The sequence below is a fragment of the Papaver somniferum genome, chromosome 7 (assembly GCF_003573695.1).
Source record: "Papaver somniferum cultivar HN1 chromosome 7, ASM357369v1, whole genome shotgun sequence".
Classification (NCBI taxonomy): domain Eukaryota; kingdom Viridiplantae; phylum Streptophyta; class Magnoliopsida; order Ranunculales; family Papaveraceae; genus Papaver; species Papaver somniferum.
The window spans coordinates 158,927,708-158,948,595 of NC_039364.1; the positions used below are offsets into that span (position 1 = coordinate 158,927,708).

Consider the following 20,888-nt stretch of genomic DNA (forward strand, 5'->3'; position numbering starts at 1 on the left):
GGGATTGAAAAATGAAATTGGGAATTGGAAATCGATATTGTAACCGAGAGATTAATCTCCCACTGTGGTCGCCAATTTTTTGTGGGTGAAAACCGTTTTTGCGGATTTTGGTAATTTTGGGTGTGTGGATGAGAAACGAATCTAAACCCTAAACAATGCATTGCACGGGAGTACTTATGATTCGAGAGATCAATTTGTACAATCCTGGCCTAAACCAAGAAATAGTCGTTTTAGGCTTTCTTCGGTCACAACGTGAAGGAGAAGGGTTGGTCTTAGGGAGGGAAGCGAAGAAAGTGTTGAGACCAGAATTGTTGATTCTGAAGGTGTGGTTATTTATGACTTGTATCTGAAAGTAGAACTGGTTAGCAGAATGGAAATCTACCAGGTAATTTCTAGATATTGTATTGTTGCCGACCAAAACTTGTTGTTTGGTGAAAATAGGTGAAGCCTATTTATACAAGCCATATTGAAACGTACCCTGGTCTCGTAGGAAGTGGAAACGATTGAGTGGTGGAAGAATAGAGTAACGTGTAACTGTCAGACATTATGCTTCCATGATGAAGGAAGTGAATTCGTGTAACCGTCAGTCATTACGCTTCCATGATGAAGGAAATGAATTGTTTACACCGTTACTTTTACCACCACTAATTGTCCTACTTCATGACACTTTCTTGTAACGGGCGCATCGCACGCTATAAACCGCCAGACCAATACCCTGATGAGCATCCCCCAGTTTGTAACATGTTTGATGTCTCGAGTGTTTTCGTGGAAAACGTGTAGCACTTTGCTACGTGTGGTAAGTCAAAGTCAAGGGACTTACCGTAGGAAAACAACATTTAGGCTATTATGCTCATTTTGTCTAGTCGCCTAAAACTTGCCACAAGTTTGTCAGTTCGGTGGCGAACTTCAGTGGCAGAGATCGCATTTCATGAAGGAGGGTAGCCGTTGATTATGGCTACCTTGTATTGGCGCCTGATAATGGCGTAGTGACGTTTTGGTGTACGCCAATGGAAATGTAGCATGGCTGGCATGGATCGTGCATGCCAGTGGCACGTTGATTCAAGTGGCGCCTGTCGTAGCCATGACCACTAGATTTAGGCAGCTGGTTGCCTGAAACCCGCCACAAGTCTGTCAGTTTGGTGGCGAGCTTGGATGGTCGAGATTGCATCTCATGAGGAAGGATTTCATTGATTATGTCCGCATCTTGTTGTATAGCGGAGTGGCGCCATTGGCATAGCGGCATGCTAGTAGCCGTGGCATCGCGGCGTGCTAGTAGCCGTGGCATGGCGGCGTGCTAGTATCCATGGCATGGCGGCGTGCTAGTATCCGTGGCATAGCAGCGTGCCAATGGAATAGTCGTGGCATGGCGGCGTGCTAGTAGCCGTGGCGTAGCCGTGTGCCAGTATCCGTGGCATAGCGGTGTGCTAGCAGGCGTGGCATAGCAGTGTGCCAGTAGTCGTGGCATAACAGTGTGCGAGTAGCCGTGGCATAACGTTGTGTTAGTAGCCGTGGCATAGCGACATGCCAGTGACGTTGTGGCATGGCCACACCTGTGGCGTCGTAGCACGACCAAAGCTAAGATTTGTCTCTGTGGCCAAAGTTAGGGTTTGGTGGCATAACCAAGGATAGGGTTTGGCGCCATGGCCAATGCTAGGGTTTGGCGCCGTGGTGTTGGACCCACATGTGGCGGGTAAACATTGGCCATGTTGCCACATCAATCCCATTGCTCTAGGAAACGTTATTTGCCTTTGGTAGCAACTTTCCCAAATTAGGGTTTGGCATGTTGAAACCCTAATTAGTGCATGTGGCATGCGGCCGAGACGTGGCGATACTTTTGTGCGAATGGCGCCATGGTTATGCTAAAGGAACTATGGAAAGGTCGTAACGTGGAAACGGCCACATGAGTAGGGATTGCCGTGTGGTGTCTATTTATGACAGGTTTCCACGAAGTGGCATGTTACCGCGGCAGCGCGGCATGTTGGCATGTTACCGCGGTAGAGTGGCATGTTGGTATGTTACCGCGGTAGAGTGGCATGTTGGCATGTTACCGCTGTAGAGTGGCATGTTGGCATGCCGATCAATATGTTGTCGTGGCAGGGTGCATTTGGCTTTCCAGTTAGTATGGTGGCGCGACAGGGTGTGTTTGGCCTTTAATGTATGGTGGCAAGTTTAGAGCAACTTTATTGGCCACGAAAAGGGGGCCGGCCAAACATAAGGCGCAGCTACACTTCTTGTGAGAGTGTGGTGGCTTTAGAGCGACCTGGTTGGTCGATTAAAAGAGGGCCGGCCAAGCATGGGCGTGGCTACACTTCTGGCGAGAGTGTGGCGGCTTTAGAGCGACTCGATTGGTCGATGGGAAGTGGGGCCGGTAAGCACGGGCTCAACCACAACTTATGTGCGCGTGGAGAGTTTAAAGCGACCTGATTGGTCGAGGGAAATAGGGTCGGATTAGGATGGGGCGTGGCCAATGTCAAGTGGCTCCAGCTAGCCTAAAGCATGGCCACGCCTCCCTTTGCTGCTGCGGATCCCTGTTTTTCTGATTCTGGGCGAGGTTTTGCACCTGCTAATCCATGGCGGATTAATTACCTAGTTTGCTTAGGCTTAATTTTGACAAGCAAGGTCTGGTATACTGCACGAGGCGCGAAACCCTAACTTATGCAAGTTAGTCAGGATAATTGATTGAATTCTATGTGTTGACACAAAGTTCTTTTAAGTTCATTGCTAGAGAGCAGCATGCTTTTCTGATTGAATACCTTATGCAAAGATCTTATCCTTGATATTTGGAGATTCGTGCTACTCTGCTGCGAGTGAACACAAATCGTCATGACATATCAACATTAAGGGTTCAGCCGGAGAACATAGCATGGAAGGCATTGAAAGGAACTTAAATATAGGAAAGGCGCCGAAATTTACAATACATCTGGGATGGTTGCTACATTCGCTAGTCTGGATAAATTTCATGTAGATATATTGAACGGCCCAATAAATATGTCGGTGGAGAGGTTAGCACTCACGGGACTGTTTCCTTGCAAAGTGACGTCACATCAGATGCAAGGTTTTACGATTTTAACCCTAAGCTAAAAACCACCATCAACAATATGGAGACAGGATTATCGTAGAATTCAACAATACCTGTGAAACCACCATCCTCCTTCTTCTTGTTATCTTCCTTTATGTTTTTTGAAAACTTAGAAGCATCCATGGTTCATGAATGTTTGTGAGTTATTCAAGCAATTTTGTATATAATACAAGGTGAGCTAACCTTATATATATCACAGTTTCTATGTTAAGAAACCTGAGGGAATAGAGTTTCTTTCTAGAATCTCCTTGAGGAGGCTTTGACTCAAGGTTCGGGACGGTTTCGGAACTTAAAGCACATGGTTCCATGAGCACAAGAGTTTTGTCCGTACTCATTTAAACTGAATAATTCAATCAACCTCGTTCTTAGCTCAAGATAAACATCTAGAGCACACGAGATAGTTGAGATATCATAATCAAAGATGAAATACTACTAATGAAATTAAAAACAGAATATATGGTACATAATACCAAACCATTATGTGTCAAGAAGAATATCATTCTTGAACATATTGTGCTTCCTCCTTTCCATGATCTAGGGGAGGCGCGATTTACCATAATCAAATTATGTTATGGTAGGCATCTGTCAAATGCCTATCATGAACAACAAGATTCTTTGGTAAACTCCCATTCTTTGTACCTGTTTTAGTAAATAACAGTTTTCATCTTTAAGGGAAGAGGGTGTAGAATTCTTACATGTATTCGGCTTTCTCCTAGCCTTTTTGAAGTTTTTGAATTTTCTAATCTGTTTTCGGAGATCAAAAATTGTATGTTCAACCTTAGTGTGAAGGTTCAAAATAGTATTATTATGAGTTTCTGAGACAGATTCCTTCAGTATTCTTTTCTTCCCGTTAATTTTCTCAACACTTCTCAGAGAAGTATTTGGATGACAATTCAAGTTAGACTTTATCCAACTAGGAACATCGGATCTTGTCTTTGTCTCTACAAGGTTAACCTTTTGAAAATCATTAAAGTTGTAGAACATTTATAGGCAAAACTCGGTTAATCACAGCAATGATTCCTTTGCCTAAAGGTTGAATGTTGACAACACATAGTGTCAAGAGTATCAATATTAACATATGATTTAGGTTTGAACTTCTTGAGATGCCCAAACAAGTACATCATGAAGTTTTTCATCCCTTATGCGAAAACGACATTTCTTTAACATGTGACTATTTTTACCGTAATAATAACACTTATGAAAAGTGTTATTATCTAGATCCTCGTGTGTTGTTCTTGTAGGTTGATATTTGTTCTTTCGAACTTCAACTGCTGACTTAGGTATTTCACATTTAGTGGAAACCTTTGGTTGAAAGGAAGCACTAGTTTTGACAAATTTTACCTCTTTGCTAATACTTGGAGCATTTATTCCCTTATAGGCCAGTCCTCGTGTGTCACGATGATTTTTACTTATTCCTAGCACAGTGGATGATTTGTTTGAGATAGTATTGAACTTTTTCAAGTTTTCTTCCAGCAACTTGATATTATGATTAGTAGTAGTTAAATAAGCCTCAAGCTGTCTTTCTCGAATGAGAAAAACACTTTCTCTGTCATCGGAACTAATTTGCTGAGAGTTAAACATTGCAACCTTCCTTGCAAGTTTTTCTTCTAACACTATGAAATTTTTACGAAGTCTTTCACATTCAGAGTTCTTTGAACGTACTTGTTCTTCGCGATCTTTGAGAAGAGATTGTATTAAATGATAATCACAATCATAACCTTTAAAGATCTTTCTCAATTTCTTATTTTCTTGACAGAGAGGAGTCGGAAACAGAGAAAGACAAGATTTGGTCTTTTTCCTTTTAAAATATATTGCATAGCTTAAGATGATGTCGCAAAACTAATTATACTAGTATGCATAGACAAGAATTTTGAGCCGAGAACTAATTATCAAGTTAGCGGACTTTTAGAAATATAATGACTAAGCTTAATGAACATTTGCTCATGCTTGATGAATTTCGGTTAAATACGATTTATTGTTCGGAATCAAAATCAGCATTCAAGTCTTATCGTTCGAAAATAGCCTGAGACAGTGATTTGTGTCATTGATGTTATTCGGTAATGTTTTGAATCGATTTAAATAGAAATATAGAACTAATATAGATTCAAATACAAGACAGTGGTATCAGTCTTACAAACTTGGAAAACTGTCATATGTCTGAACCTGTATTACATGTACTCGTACAAGTAGCGGAGTAGCTATATATCGACTTACAGATTTGTGATACGCATATTCTTATGCACATCATATGAAAATATGTTTAACTCGTGAACCGGATCGGTATGCATACTCGTATGTGTTAGAGCATAGCTCGGTTGAACCCACCAAGCGTTGGTATGTCAAGTTTGGTTGTCACATTTTAGTGAATCAAAACTCATTTAAAGAGTCGCTTGATTATTTACTAGAGTCAACTTCGTATAGGTTAGATAGAAAGTCACTGGGATATGAGACTTACAAGTATTACGTGAAGAGTTGAAGAATGTGAAGAAGTAAAGAGCTACATCGACGACATCATCCTTCCTCTTGAGGTTAGTAATATTTGACTTGAACTGTTTCATTCCTAATGTATCTTTCAAGTCGTGCATATTGAAAACATAACTGTGAAGCTGTGAATGATTATATCTAGTTAGACATAGTATTAAGAAATTACAATACGAAGTATAACGTCTATCTTTTGAACTTCGTATATAAGACATAGATATAATCGAATGAATGTTATTGTGATTATGTAGGGGTATGGGTGAAGATTTCGTCCTGGGAAACAATGTTTTGCATTCGTTTAAAGGAAGTACAATTCATAAACTTGTTTTGTGAATCGAAAGGGAAATCTCTAGACTTACCAATATGTGTGTTTAGTATAACCGCTCATAACTTGTTTATGTATCTTGGTAAAACTATTCACAATGCCTGACTTTTGTATTGGTATGACTTTTATTAGTGAAACCGATCTTAAGCAATCACCTGTGATGGCATGATCGATATGTTGTAATTGGTATGACCAACTCTAGATATTGGGGAACCGATCCTAGTAAGAGGTACAACCGATCACAAGTATGTGGAATCGATCCTTGTAAGAGGTACTACAAGTCTTAGTAATTGGTAACCGATCCTATGACTTGTGCAACCGATTACAAGTAAATACCATAATTATGTGGTAACCGATCCTAGTACCTAGTCAACCAATTTTTAGAAAGCTCGTGTGACCGATCATAGTACCCACATGGAGGTAGAACCGAATCTTTGTGTTTTGGTAGAACCGTGAAACCCATTAATGGTGATTTGATAGGATAATCAATCACATAGTTCTTGGAAAACAGATGAACCAAATCTAAACTCGTTTGGAAGTGTGGCAAATCGGTTCCAAGATTGTAAATATGAAAAAGGATTTACAAAGTAAAGATGTCGACATACTTTGAACATGTGCAGTAATTCTTATCTTTTATTGTTCTAAGATATTCCTTACTAATTAAAGGAGAATCCCAGATCGAAATAAATTGAGAATCTTTTAATTAAGGTTTTTAGTTTTATATGCTTTTAATTTCCAGCAATTAAATGCATATCTTTAGAAAATAAAAATTAGTAATGTGCATTTACTAATTGGAGATTTTCTACTGAATTTCGGTCAATATGTGGACAGAGCATATTTCCAGGAATTATGAAAATCGATTTTGGCGTTTATTGCATATCTTTGAGAATATTCGGTTTTGGGAATTCCTTGGTGTCCAAACTACATTCGTCTACTAAACCAAATAAATCAATCGTTGGGATACCTTTTAGAGCTCAACTACATTCCAGTCTGAAGTTAATTGGTAGTAGGCTAGTGTCTGTGGCGGCTTAATACAGTTTGGTGTTCAATCTGGACTAGGTCCCGAGGTTTTTCTGCATTTGCGGTTTCCTCGTTAAGAAAACTTTTGGTGTCTGTTTTTTTTTTCCCACTATATTTTTTATCTTTATAATTGAAATATCACAGGTTGTACTTGATAAATCTTAGTAGATATATCCGACCTAGTTTGTTGGATACGACTAGATTGATTCTTGGACAATTGGTCTTTGGTACCGTCCAAGTAATCTCTTTGTGATTAGGTTCAACTCTCGGAGATATAACTCTAAATATTATTCCTTGATTGAGTTTAACTCTCGAAGTTGTATTGAGTTTGTCCATACATATTTCCTAAGAAAAAAATGGTGTTGTATTTTGGTACCCCCGCGTTTTCAAGCTAGACATAAAGCTATATCTTACTTGTTGCACTCTCTTGGGACTGTATTTTTTCCCGATTTCTCAGGAAATAAGGTAAGTACTTGCTATTTTCAATGGTTGAAGACTCTCAGTCTCGATCCGGAAACAAACGAGGTACCTAGGTACTCGTGGGGCACCGCCCTCCTTTCTAGTGTGATGGACAATCTTTGCAAAGCTTCTAGGTGGAGCGAAACACAAATTATGGGATGTGTTGCTCTTATCCAGGTATCTTTTTGTTTCAATATCACAAATATATATTTTTTAACTTTTATATTGGTTTGTGTGTAATATCTTATATAAAATTCTTTTTTTCCCCATAGTCATGGGCTTACGATCATTTTAAATGCTTGAGGCCTTCTCGGGATAAGAAATAGGCTCTACAGAAACATACAGGAGGAAGATACCCCTTTCGAGAGACCCAATACAAGGCTAAAGAGACGGAAATGGTCGACATGAGGAAAACGTTGGATGCTTTGACAATCGATGATGTTGTTTTTGATCCATATTTGAAACTTGATGAGGATGGAGAAGATGAAGTTGGTGATAGAGTATTTTCTAATGTGTCGACTTACGTGGGACCTTTATTTCATTCAACTGGGTTCGTCATTTTAGATCCTCGTAGAACGCTCCGTCAAATTGGTATAGTCCAGAAAATAGTACCTGAAGACTCTCGTTTTAAACTGAGCGTAAGAAACTCCCAATTTAAGGACAAAGATGTGAGATTGATCTATGAACCAGTACCATCGATCGATCATTGGAATGCTCGTTCCGAAGAAGTAAACCAAATGAGTAAAAGAGGGCTTGAAGCTTCTCATGGAATTTCCAATGCTGATGAGAATTACATGGAATGCTATCAAGAGTGTTCTCATCCTTATGTGGAAAATTTTAATCCGGAAGCGAGGAAACACTTCAAGAATGGAGAGAGTTCGAAATCAAGGACATCAAGGGATGACGAAAGTGATTGGAGGGAGATGGTGCACTAGTCCAGAAAGGGCAATTAATCACGCTTTTAAACAACAGATTGATTGCGTGATTAAAATTTTACAAACAAATTCCGTTATATTATATGAAAATATATTGGACCCACCATTCAACGTAAACAACCTGTCATTCTCAAATGTTGTATTTACTAGGTGTGTGATTTAACGATGACCCATTAAATCACGTAATATATCCGTTAAATATTTTATGTTTATATGCGCCCACCACCGTCTTCTGTTGCGCGCCCAAAGTGGCTCGCTATTAGTACATGCCTACGTTTCTAAAAGATTTAAACCGGTTAGCCTATGTGTCATAAAAACCTTTTACCGGTCCGGTCCCATTTTAACCAGCCACAAAACAATGCTTAAAGATAAGAAAGTTCACGGCAAAAAGGGTAATTATATTTCTCCTTCCTCTCTTGAACTTCTCTGCTTCGGTCCCATTCTTCTCCCACAACCCAGATTTCTCAATGAATCCAAAGATGGTTAGCAGTGTTTTTCTCATTAAAAAAGACCCTTACTTCAAGTATGATTCTTCTTCGTTTTCTCTTGTTTAATTAAGATTTGATTAGATTTTTTTTGGTAAAATTCTAGGGTTTTCATAGCAAAATCAGATTTGATGTATAATTCTTCTATGGTTTTCATAGAAAAATCAGATTTGATTTATAATTCCAGGTTTGTTTATGATTACGTTGTGTTCTCGATTTTAATTTTCGGTTTTGTTTGGATTCGTAAATTGAATTTGGGATATCTTTTTTGGATTGGTTGAATTTAGGCGGAAATAATAATGAGGATTGTTCAGGAAGGAGCTTTTGAAGCAAAGATGTTGCTTCTGCTGCTGCTGTTGTTGAATCGGTTGACCTGGATCTCAGTGCTTCAACTTCTGGTCTCCGTAGAAACGCACTACTTGAGAAACTCAATTGAGGAGGTTAGTCAATTAGTATTTCTCAAATAGATAATGGTAGTGTTCATTTTTGTCTGACTCAATCGGGTTCATTTGTTAATTAGGAGCTCAGTCTAGGTTTTGGATTAGTTATGTTATTTTACTCAATCTGACTCATCTGTTAATTGGAAGGCTAGTTTAGGTTTGATTAGTCATATTGTCTGACTCAAATATAGCACAATCAACATTATACTCAAATTAGTCATATATTTTAATTGGAAGGCTATTTCAGTGACCTGACCTGACCGAATAGGAGCAAGGTTTTGTATCAAAAACGGCCATGAAAAATGTTTTCAAACCTTGTAAAGGAATTGCAGGGGCGGATGTATGCACAGGCTTCCGTCAATCAAACAATTTTTTTTTTTGAAGGTAGTAGATAATAGCTTAGCCCAGCTACACATAGAGTCGAGCCAGGGTAGGAATTTCTGTCAAGCCAGGGTAGGAAATTCTGTAAAGCCAGGGTAAGAAATTATGCGACTATGCGAAAAAGAAGTTTTTTTTTTTTTTTTCAATTAATTCCACTGGAACTCAGTATATGTGGTAATGGTTTTGTGAGTGATGTTTTCTATTGAACGCACTCATAGTGTTTGATAAAATTACTCATCCAACTGATTTTTCTTTGATGTGTAAATTTTTTTAAGTGAATTGCTCATCTGAATTACAATTAAAATGGCTCTTTATGCCTAAAGTAGCATCATTGGTTTTTTTTCTTTCTTCGTAGTGGTGTTTGAAAGATTATCAGTTGAGTGGATGTTATCGTTTTTGTTTTCTTTGTCTTAACTAGCTAGTAGATTTTGAAATTTATGTTTCTAAGGATGAAGTAGTGCAACATAGTGGGTCATTGAAGTTGCGTATGTCTAATTTTGGAGAGCTCTGCTTAGATGACGGACATTATATCATGAAAGTAAGATGTTTCTGTCGTTTGTGCTAAAGCCAATGCCAACAGAACTTCTAGTGCCCTCTTGGACAGACGATTACAACTTAAATTATGAGCTTAAATTATAATTGCAGTTATATCTCCTTTTCAACATTATCTAAAACTTCCACCCATGCTTATTTATGAATCATGTGGTGTATGATGCAGTTGGAATCATCCGAGAGCTGATCAAGATCTGAAAAGTGGACACTGAACGTTTCTTCTGCGTTTTTCCTAGTCTTGGCACATGATAAAGTGAATTTAAAGGCTATTTGTCGATGGAGACAAGCTTAACGTACGGATTCACGTGACCATAAATGTTGAAATGTTTAGCTTATGTCTACATATTGCCATATCTTGGTTAGTACATGAGTCGCCTAGTGGATTCTAAAGTTTCTCAGCTGAATAACTATTAGTTTATGTTGTTGCAGACACATCGGCTGATATCTATTTGTTTATTACTTGTTATTTTAACAGGTCATTTCAGAATACTTCACAAGTTGATCCCGACAGTCTGGTGGCTTTGGGTGGTTCAAGTGCCGAAGGTGTGTTACTAGACATGATTAAGACTGCCTCAAGCATGATTGTCCAGATATCACCCGAAGAGCTTTAGAAGATGACCCAACTGGCTACCTCATTTCAAGGTAAAGTTCCATTTCCATCTGTTACTTCATCTCAAGCCAAATCCAATGCCAACAAATACTTCCACCACCCTCTTAGATAGACACAAAAAAGTGATCTTTGCATTTTGAATTTTTAACAGAGAAAAAATGAAGACAGTGTAAGGTTTAGTAAGGAACTCATGTGTCTATTATTGCCCTTAGGACTTCCGATGTTCTTTTAGTGGCTAAATTTTGATTCCCATGGCATGTATCAGATAGCTGATGAGGTTTGTGATGTACTTTCAGGAGGCACAATTTAGAAGGGAAGGGGTTTTGATGCAATATGCCAGCTAAAGCTTATGTATCCGATTTTCCTTGTTTACTTCATGGTGATGGTCGAGCTGCCAACAGCACGTTCGTCGTTTTAAGTTTGCTTTTTGAGGAACTTCAGGAAAGAACCGGCTGCATGTGCATATGTTGATAGAGCAAAGCCGCCAAATGATGTCGAATATGACTGCAAGATTGATGAATCATGAATGGAGTACTTGCAGATGTTTGAGGGTGTGGTGTGATTAAATGGCCAAAAGCTAACATAACTCCAGGAGAAGAGTGACCAAATTAGAGTGGCTAGGTGATAGTAGATTGAATTCAGTTTTAGTGTTCAATTATGTGATTTCGGGTAGCCAGAATTTATTTTTAAAATTGTACCAGAGATTCTACTTTTTTTGAAAATTAATAAAAATGTTATTTTGATTGAACTGTTGTTTTAGGATTTATTTTTTAATCACCTCAAGATTCAGCTGAACCAAATATAAGTTTTAAATAGACCACATCTCAGAATTCAGATCTGAAACTGAATGAACATCATATTACCAAAATCTGGATTAATAACCGCGACACTAAACGCCTCCTTTATAATAGGCATCAACTGTTATTATATTTGACATACAATAACCGTGGTACTAAATAACAGTTTTTGTGTGTGACTTTAAACCACAAATATTATTCGTCATACTTAATAACGTTTTTTATTCGTCATTTATAAAAAGTCACACCAAATAAATAACGGTTCGAATAACAGATGAAAATCGTGATAAATCATGTTATATAACAGACTTCAATCGTCATTTATAGCCCCTTCTGGACTAGGGGTGGTACGTATACTACTAATTATGTTTGTATATGTTTATTTTTTTATTATCTATGAATTATTACAATTTGTGTATTTGATATGAAAAAATAGGTTGAACGAGTTAATTGGGTGGTCGAGGACATGACCTGCAACATTAATTCGGGTGAGAGTTTAACGGTCCCTGAACAAAGATTACTTTAGAATTGAGTTAAAGGCATAATAAACCCCGAAAAATGAGGTTTATATGTTTATGAATAGGACCGACCACGGAGAAGTAAGAGGGCAAGGTCTCCTTCTTCTAGCGACGACTCGGATACTCCCTCCAGTGAGCATGTTCAATCAAAGCAAAGAAAAGGTGGTCGAGGTAAAAAAGGTGGTCGTGGTCGAGGTACAAGTGATAAAAGCGGTCGTGCTAGAACAAGTGCTCGAGGTGGACGTGGTAGAGATAAAAATACTCCAATTCAAGGTGGCAGTGGAAGAGGTAAAAGAGCTAGAGTTGTAGAAGAGGTTGTGGAAGGGGAGAAAGAGGACGACTATTTGGATGAGTTTTTGCACTCGGATTCGGACGAGGAATCCAGTGAATCACTAATGGAGATCTAATAGCTTTTTATTATTTTACTTCATGGATTTTTTATTATCTAAGACTTTGTCTATTTACTATTTTCAGTGTTTGGTTATGGATTTGGACGGATGAATTTTTATAACTTTGCATGTATGAACGAATGTTAGTCTTTCCATTTATCTAATCTAAGAACAATGATGAAAAAATCAACATTATTGAAATTTTTGAACGCTTTTGGTTAGGTCGATGCTTCAAATAACCTAGTCGTAAATGCATATATTTGTTGTCAAAAAAATTTGCACAGGTTTTCGGTTAGAAACTCCCGGCCGTTACCCAACAAGTGGTTAGAAAAACCATCTTTAACGGATTTACGGCTAGGAAAAACCCAGCCGTATATTACTTTGGTAACCCAAAAATAAATCGACTCCTAGTTTCGGCTAGGTCGTGTTTCTGCGTCACGGTTAGGACTCCAAACCGTAATTCTGACATAAAGCAATAACTCTGGTTTACTGGGTGAATTCCTACCTGTAAATCTGACACACCACAAAACTGGCTTGGTCAACCTTTCGATTTCCTGGACGTAACCTGAGCCCGGTTAGAAACAGCATCCGTAATTTGTTTACGATTTGGAAAAACTTGGTCGTATATTACTGTGATAACCCCATAAAAAAATTGACTCCTAGTGATGGCTTAGATATCCATGTTGTTTATATGTGTCACGGTTAGGACTCCAAACCGTAATTCTGACATAAAGTAACAACTCTGCTTTACGACCTTAATTCCTAGCCGTAAACCTGACACACCACAAAACCTGCAGGTTTATACTTAATTACGGCTTGGTCGACCTATCGATTTCCTAGCTGTAAACACCTATAATTTCCTAGCTGTAAACACCTATATCGGCTAGTTTTTTGAATTTTGAAAAATAGATCTGTTTGACGACTGATCTAGAAGGTTCTAGCTGTTCAACCACTTAATTAAACTTGAAATAACTCCACCTCCATACAACCACCCATTCCAAATCAAAATCACACCTTCTACGTCAATACTCTCCATCAAAACCCTATAAACTCAATGCAATATACTCAAAGGATAAACCCAAATTTACTTTGGAAGAAGACTTATATCTTTGCAAAAAATTTGTACTATGTCATCCAAAGAGGGGAGAAGATCGAAGACAAGGTGGTTTAGCCAGTCAATCGTATTGGAGTAAGATTTTTGAATTTTTTTGTAGTGAAACAGGTAACACTAATAACCGCGATGGAGTTGAACTGTATCTTCGATTTTCAGACATACGCAAAAAAAAAATGGAAATATATATGGCTTTACTTCGTATATGCAAGCAACTTCGACTTAGAGGTGAGACTGGTGAAGAAGTCGTAGCTCAAGCTAAGAAGGAATGAAGAAAATGGAAAGGTTATAATTTCAACTTCGAAGCTCAATTCGCCATCATCAAAGACTTCTTGATACATCGAAAGGTATGTCATTAAAACCAACTTTGTAATGGGGATCTATTAAGTATGTAACGGGTTTTATTGTGGTCTAATAAATGAAAGTATTACTGCTTTTCAATCGTAGTATTTATTCATGTTGAAACTCAAAATTTCTCAACTTACATATTCATTTACGAACGGAAAATTGCCTTCTATACATGTTAACCCAGCCGTAATACAGACTCAAGTGATTCTGGGAAAAAAAACGGTCAGAAATTCTTCACTTCCCATCCGTTATTCGTATTCATGACTGGGGGTTCCTTAGTTTCCAACCGTACTTACCTATTTACGGCTGGTTCGACACATTTTCCCAGTCATAACAGGTAAAAACTCAGATTTTGCTCCGATTTTAACGGGTTTGAATCGATAAAATTGTTATTGGGAGTTGACTTTAAGGTTTTCCCGAGTATTGTGACGAAGGGTTTCATCATTTTTCTTCAAAGTTTTCAAAAAAAATTCACCAAAATCACCATTTTTCCTTCTTCAAAATCCAAGAAAATCAAGTTTTGATCTGCGAAAGATTAATTATTTGATTAGTCTAACACATTCACTAATACTAATTAGTTAGCTTAATCATTTTAATTAGCACTAATTAAATTGAGGGTAAATTAGGTATTACAAATTTATCTGGACGGGTTCTATAAATTACTATTTCACGACTCTATACAGCCTCAAAAAAACCCAGCCGTTTAAAACCCTAATAATAGGATTTTTATTAAACTACACCGGCACCTGCCTGCAAGCTTGGATGGATTGCCTAAACACAATTGGCTTCACTTTCACAACTGCTGGGTTTGCCTCTGAATTGAATCGTGGAAGAACCTAATTAGTCCAGAAAATAACATTTATTGTCTTATCATCTCCAGTGTCGTCGGCAGAATCTTACTGAAAAAGACTTTTATTTGGTTAGTTTAGTATCTGTCGGCGGTTGAGCGGCCATAGCCATCTTCTCAAGAATCAAATCATGAAATGTGAGACGCATACCAATACTTTATGTGACATTCATGGATTACAATTTGATTAGTTTGGGGTGTCAGGTCAGCCAAGGAATACAAGACCTATCTACTTCACTCGCCAAGTATACTGAACATTTTCATAGAACACTGAAAGTTACAGAAATAAAAAAAAGCTACTTGGTAATGGCCTGGCTGGCACCAGCAATGGTTAATATGTTTTGCTGCATTATAAATCAAATTTGACTAGCAGTTAAGTGGTGAAGGCACACATAATGAAAGCAAGAGAGATGAAAGTCATAAAACAACCCAAGAGAGTGACACAGGAGAGAAACCAAATTTTACTACTCAAGATATATCCAAACATTCTTTAATATAAACTCCCCCCACCACCAACTCAAATCTTTTTCTTCAAAACACATCAAAGTTCTATTTTTCTACACGTAAGAATCATTACCATCACCAAATTCCATCTTTCCCTTTCTCCATTACAAAAGCTTCCAAACCCTAAAAAAGGAGGAAGGGAAAAACAGAAGCAACAAAAAGAAAATAAGGAAAAAAAAAACAACTATACACAAACACCACCATCTGCGGAACCCTAAACCCATATCATTATCATCACAGCCACCATTTCACAAATCATGAACATTTTACCAAACAAAATCTAAAATTTATCCCCAATGAATTGCACTTTTTACCTGAACAAAATAACCTTTGAGTATCATCAACGTATCACACCCCCACAAAATATTAAACAGGTATGACGTCGATCTTTGAACTATCCTCGCATCTTAACACGATACCCTCTAGACTTGCTGGGAGTATACATTTCCCCCATTGACATCCAGTTGAGAGTGGCTCAGGCGGCGGCACGATCATTAGTACATTCTCGTTCCTCTGAACAACTCCCATTACACTAACAGTGCTGCCCTCTTTTATGTAACTATATTATAAGAAAAAAGGTACAAAATAAACGTTTAGGCATTTAGTGGAAACACCATCGAAGGGCATTGGTATATGTCGAACTCTAGTTTTTAACATGTTTGATGAGTAATCTATCACAGAATAAACTGGGGAAAGAGGAACTGCTGAAAAGAAATAATCATTACCCTTCTCTCAGTCGCATGACACGGTCATCACTTGAGAGGTTCCGATCTCGCAACCATCTGACGAAGTCTGGTGACATATCTTTGTTTGAGGGATTGACATCAACTACAACAGATTCATCCACATACGGAGTCACCCTCGCCCCATAACCTGTCTTAACCAATGCCCTCAGCCCAGATTGGAAATCAGAGATGTAGAAGTCAACAACGTGTCTCTGTACAAAAAGAACAAAACTCCCCAATCAATGTGAGAACATCAATCAACAACTAGAGAACAGGTAAAAAATGTCACGCTAATTTTCCCTACTAAGTAATTAAAATCCTCAAAATAAACAACTTCAACTAGGCATGTAGACAAAAAGAAACTTTATTTTAGTAGCCACTACAGGGAAATATCCAGAACAAGGTTAACTACTCAAGGACCGGTCGAAAATCACAGTTTGGCTAACACACCTCTAAAGACCGGAGGCCCCAGGTGAAACGACGGTGAGCAGCATTGGCAGCCTTCGAATCCCATCCTCGATACTCGTATAAACTTGTACATGTGTAAACACATCTCGGAACTCTTTGGAAGGATGACTCGAGGGGCACGTTTCCACAAGTAACCACCTGCCATAAGTTGATAACAATAGCACCATCGTAAGTAGTTAAACAATTTGATATAAAGAACATTCCAAGCATGTTATACTACAAAATAAAGCCAAGGGAAGAAAGGTTTATAATATAACAGCTATTCAAGCTTTCCCTCTCTCTTATCTAAGAAAAACGCAAGAACAATGACTATAATAGTTCACTACAGTAAGCAGAAAAATTCACGTTTCCATCATATCACTTTATTTCTTCATCTGATATGTTATCAACTTGCAATTTCATGTATCCAACCCATCTATAAATAATTAATGCTCGGATCCTGGTTTTCTCTCTCCAGATTACCCATAAGCACATGCAAATACTCATAGAACAGAAATGGCCAGAACATTTCAATATGTGATTTAACCAGAGCAAAATGTTGACCACATGACACAGATTATAGGTTATCCTCGGTAAGTTACATACCCCGGAGACTTTGACATACTGCCCATCCTTGGAAGTTCTAAGCTCAGCATCAGGATATTGAGCAATAAAACCCGTGACACCCTTTCTTCCCCAACAATTATTCCAAGTAAAAAGTGCAGCAACGAAACTAAAAAGAACCACAACAACAACGAGAAGAATAGGATTGTGGACAGCAGCAAGAATAAAACCCCCAGCGATGAATCCCATCACAAATAGAAGAATAACAGACCACAGTATTGGTTTCGGGAAGTTTCTCTTAAACGAATAGTCGTCTTCCTGACTGAGATTAGTCACGGCCTGGTTATTAACAATTGATGTGCTATGTAGCTTGAGCGAACCCATAGAGTCCAATGGACCAGAAAACTTTCGTGGGGCACCTGATGAATTCAGTGGACCAGATGTAATGGGTCCGGATGTAATGAGACCAGTTGCGGGAAGAACTGGTGCTTGAGGACCCGAGTTTTGCCGAGCAGCTGGTGTAACTCCTCCAGATTGAGGACCAGATGACTTCTTAATTGGATCCCCATGCTTGTTTAACGGTCCAGAACTAGATTTCTGCCTATTTGATCCACCCGTTGGTCCACCTCCCATCCCTGAAGTTACAGGACCTGATGTTGAATAGCTAGCTCTAGATGTTGAATTCGTAATTGGTCCTGAGTGTGAGGCTGCTCCTCCAAAAGAACCAGTTCTCATAGGAGGATTACCTACAGGTCCAGATTTCCTTGACTTAGAACCATCTACAGGAATATCAAACATTTTTCCGAGTTCGCCGGATTTCTTTATATCACCACCAGTGTAGGGCATTGCCGTCGAGCTCATCGTGATAGGCCGTTCCTTAGACTGTTCTGGCCGGCCTGATACATACAGCCCATTGCTGAGCTGGTGGGATGGGAATCGTGAACCCATCAAGGCTATTTAAAGTAACCCCAGACGAATGGATGAGCTCAATTTCACTAATATATTAACAGAAGACACCAAACTAGACAGTCGCACTCGTGAATCAGGCTATATGGTTTCTCTCGTGGAAAGCATCAATGATAGTGACAGAAACTGCAGCACAATGAGATCAAGGTCAATTGAATTGAAATGCATATCCCTCTGGAGAAGACAACACGATAAACCAATCAAAACACAGTACATATTATTATATGGGTTGTCACGTTGATTTTCATAGCAAGACCCTAATCTGAATACGAGAACCCGAGAAAAAACAAAACCATATACACTACTGGTAACATACCAAAATCCTAAAATTCACCCAAATAACAAACATTGGGATGCTATTTTTAGTCAAGATCCACATTTCTAACAGGTGTAATCCAAGCAACAAAACTCAACTAGTAAACACACAGATCAAGATCTGGTTATCAAAAAGACCTAGTCAGAGTTTTTGCAGAAGAAGCATTTATTATGTATGTACACTTGGAGAATTCAATAGTAGTAGTTCACTGAAATTTCATCTCAAACAAATCTTAATTTTAAGTAACATAGCCACACAAGCTTTTTTTGGCAAACACCTGTTGTGCAGATTCAAATTTTTAAATACTGAGATCCAATAAATACCAAAATCAAGATCTTACCACTAAACTTTGAAATCAGTAAACAAAACCCAGTAATTCTCCATTCACAACACACACAAAAAACCACTAACTAAAATTGAGATCTTCCAGAAGAAAACCCTAATTATACATTTTTCTGAAACCCTAACATTATTAATCATTCAAAATCCGAAAAGAAAATTTTAAAACCCGGATAGGAAATCAAGCAGAGATACAAACCCATACTCTCATCTCCAAAAAGAAAAAGGCAGTAAACTGAAGAACTTCAATCAAGTAAAGTAGTCATTTCAATTTTCAATCACATGATTCCTACCATTCCAAGCCCTTTTACAATCAAAATATTAAAACCCATTTTCATTATTACTAACTAAACAAAAGCCACATTTCAATTCAAGTTAGAAGCCAGAGAAGATTATCAGAACTCCGAAAAGAGAAACACAGAGGTAAAAATACAGTTTTTAATGAAAGAGGGAGAGGGGGAGAGATCTTTGAACGTACTGGTTATAATGAAGTTGAGAGTAAGCTAGCGATTTGGCGTAGAGAGATGAGTGTGATCCATAGACTCCATTAGAGAGAGTGGAGAAGGGAGGTGGTAGAGGAGAGATAGTAAAGAGAGAGGTGAAAAAACTGGTCTGGTTCTTTCTTCTCAAAACCAAAAAGAAGAGAAAATTAAAAAAATAATAAAAAGAAACAAATTAAATTATTAGGGAATTAAAAATTAGAAAATTAAGGAGGAAAAAAAATGTGAAAACACACCTTTCACCTTCCCCACTCTCTCTACCAGTACTGCTCACTTTCAGTTATCTAGTCTTTCTCTTACCATAATGGCACATATATCCTTGGTTGCGCATAAGAATTACAGCTTCCTTGGTCTATCAATTAGGTAGCACTTGTTCACCGAGCTTGGCTTGCGGTCTCATGCGGTTTCTGGTCACCGAGCTTGGCTCGCGGTTTCTGAAATAAATAATTCATCCGGGTAAATGCATCAATTTGATGATAATTTTTTATTTATTTTTCTCGACGGCAAAGAGTAAATTTTATTAAAAAAGGTTTTCCGCTCTCAAAATTGTCTTCCAAAATTTCTTCAACTTACTCATGAAATCCTCCCAGTAAATTTCTCATATATGTTGATTCCTAAGCCAAATGGGGGATAGTGGTACAGGGAGTAGTGATTCAATCAGTTAATCTTTATAATCCAATAATAGCAGAGGTTTTAAGTGATTTGAAATGGTTGCAGCAAGTCTTTTTTTCAGTTTTGATTTTGATTTTTTTTTGCAAAACGTTTTTTCCTCGATTTTCCAAAGCTAATTCTTGATTCCTCTATTTGAATCTTCAAATGTAGGCCTTTGCAATCCTACTTTCCAGTCTAATGCTTTAATTCAATCTTTATAAGTCGTTTGAATTGAAAAGTTTTATTTCAATTCTCATAATCCTAATTTAGTACTTTCTCGTTTTGCACTGGATGTCTATTTCCTCCCGGTTTTCTGTTTTAATTTCTCCACCTAAGGATTCTTAAGAAGCCTAATCCTAGTCTTAAGATTGTAAGGTCATAAGACTATTTCCAGATCTTCTAATCTGAGTTCTGTTTGTATATCAAATCATATACGATCGGTTTTTTCGTCGCTCCTCTAAATTGCTTGCTTAGTCTCTCTTAAGGATTAGTACCTAGTCTCATATTCCTCTTTTTCCTAGTCCTTTGAACTCTGAGATTCAATAGGTAAAATCAAAGTTCCCTTATAGCCACTTTTTAAACTTCTAAAGCTAATCTGCAATATGCATGCAATCCAGATCGTTCATGCATTCTGAGAGGTTAAGGCTAAATTAAACAAAGCATTGAAACTTAACACAAGCATATAGAATAAAACCCAAGTTTTAAACATAGTGGAAAATACTTAACACACTGGGAATAAAAGATAAGTCATGAATATTTAGAAAAACATTTAAAAGGAACCCAAACGCTTAATATGAAAAACTAGTAAATAACCTGTGAGAGATCTTCTTTCAATTTTTGATGGGGTCGTTTTCTGATGGGGGAATAAGGGACAAATCATATCTTGACATGTGTTTTTCATATTAATTGTTTTAACAAAATTCGTTACTAAAAATATCCAGGATAAAATATCACCAATTAAGATAACCAGTATTTTCACAAAAAATACATTTCTTTTATATTTTTGGAAACAGAATTCGATGGAATCAATTAATAGCAAAGACACGTGTCAAGATATAATTTGTCCTCCATGTCCCCATGAGAAAACGCCCCCATCAAA

At 37.9% G+C, this 20,888-nt stretch overlaps 1 protein-coding gene and 1 long non-coding RNA gene across 2 annotated transcripts; one reads left to right on the forward strand and one right to left on the reverse strand.

Annotated features, from left to right (window-relative positions):
- Positions 1 to 8,671: 8,671 nt before the first annotated feature.
- Positions 8,672 to 11,509, forward strand: LOC113298893. The gene is made up of 5 exons (XR_003334453.1): positions 8,672 to 8,822; positions 9,072 to 9,224; positions 10,324 to 10,515; positions 10,633 to 10,799; positions 11,064 to 11,509. It is a non-coding gene; the product is annotated as an uncharacterized LOC113298893 (long non-coding RNA).
- A 3,706-nt stretch (positions 11,510 to 15,215) lies between these two features.
- On the reverse strand, positions 15,216 to 19,289 carry LOC113298895 (uncharacterized membrane protein At1g16860-like). The gene is made up of 5 exons (XM_026547762.1): positions 19,117 to 19,289; positions 17,060 to 18,109; positions 16,457 to 16,612; positions 16,007 to 16,218; positions 15,216 to 15,840 (listed from the first exon to the last, which is right to left on the reverse strand). Exons 2-5 carry the CDS (start codon positions 17,963 to 17,965, stop codon positions 15,648 to 15,650), a joined length of 1,467 nt encoding a protein of 488 aa, XP_026403547.1. The 5' UTR covers positions 17,966 to 18,109; positions 19,117 to 19,289; the 3' UTR covers positions 15,216 to 15,647.
- Between the last annotated feature and the right edge of the window lie 1,599 nt (positions 19,290 to 20,888).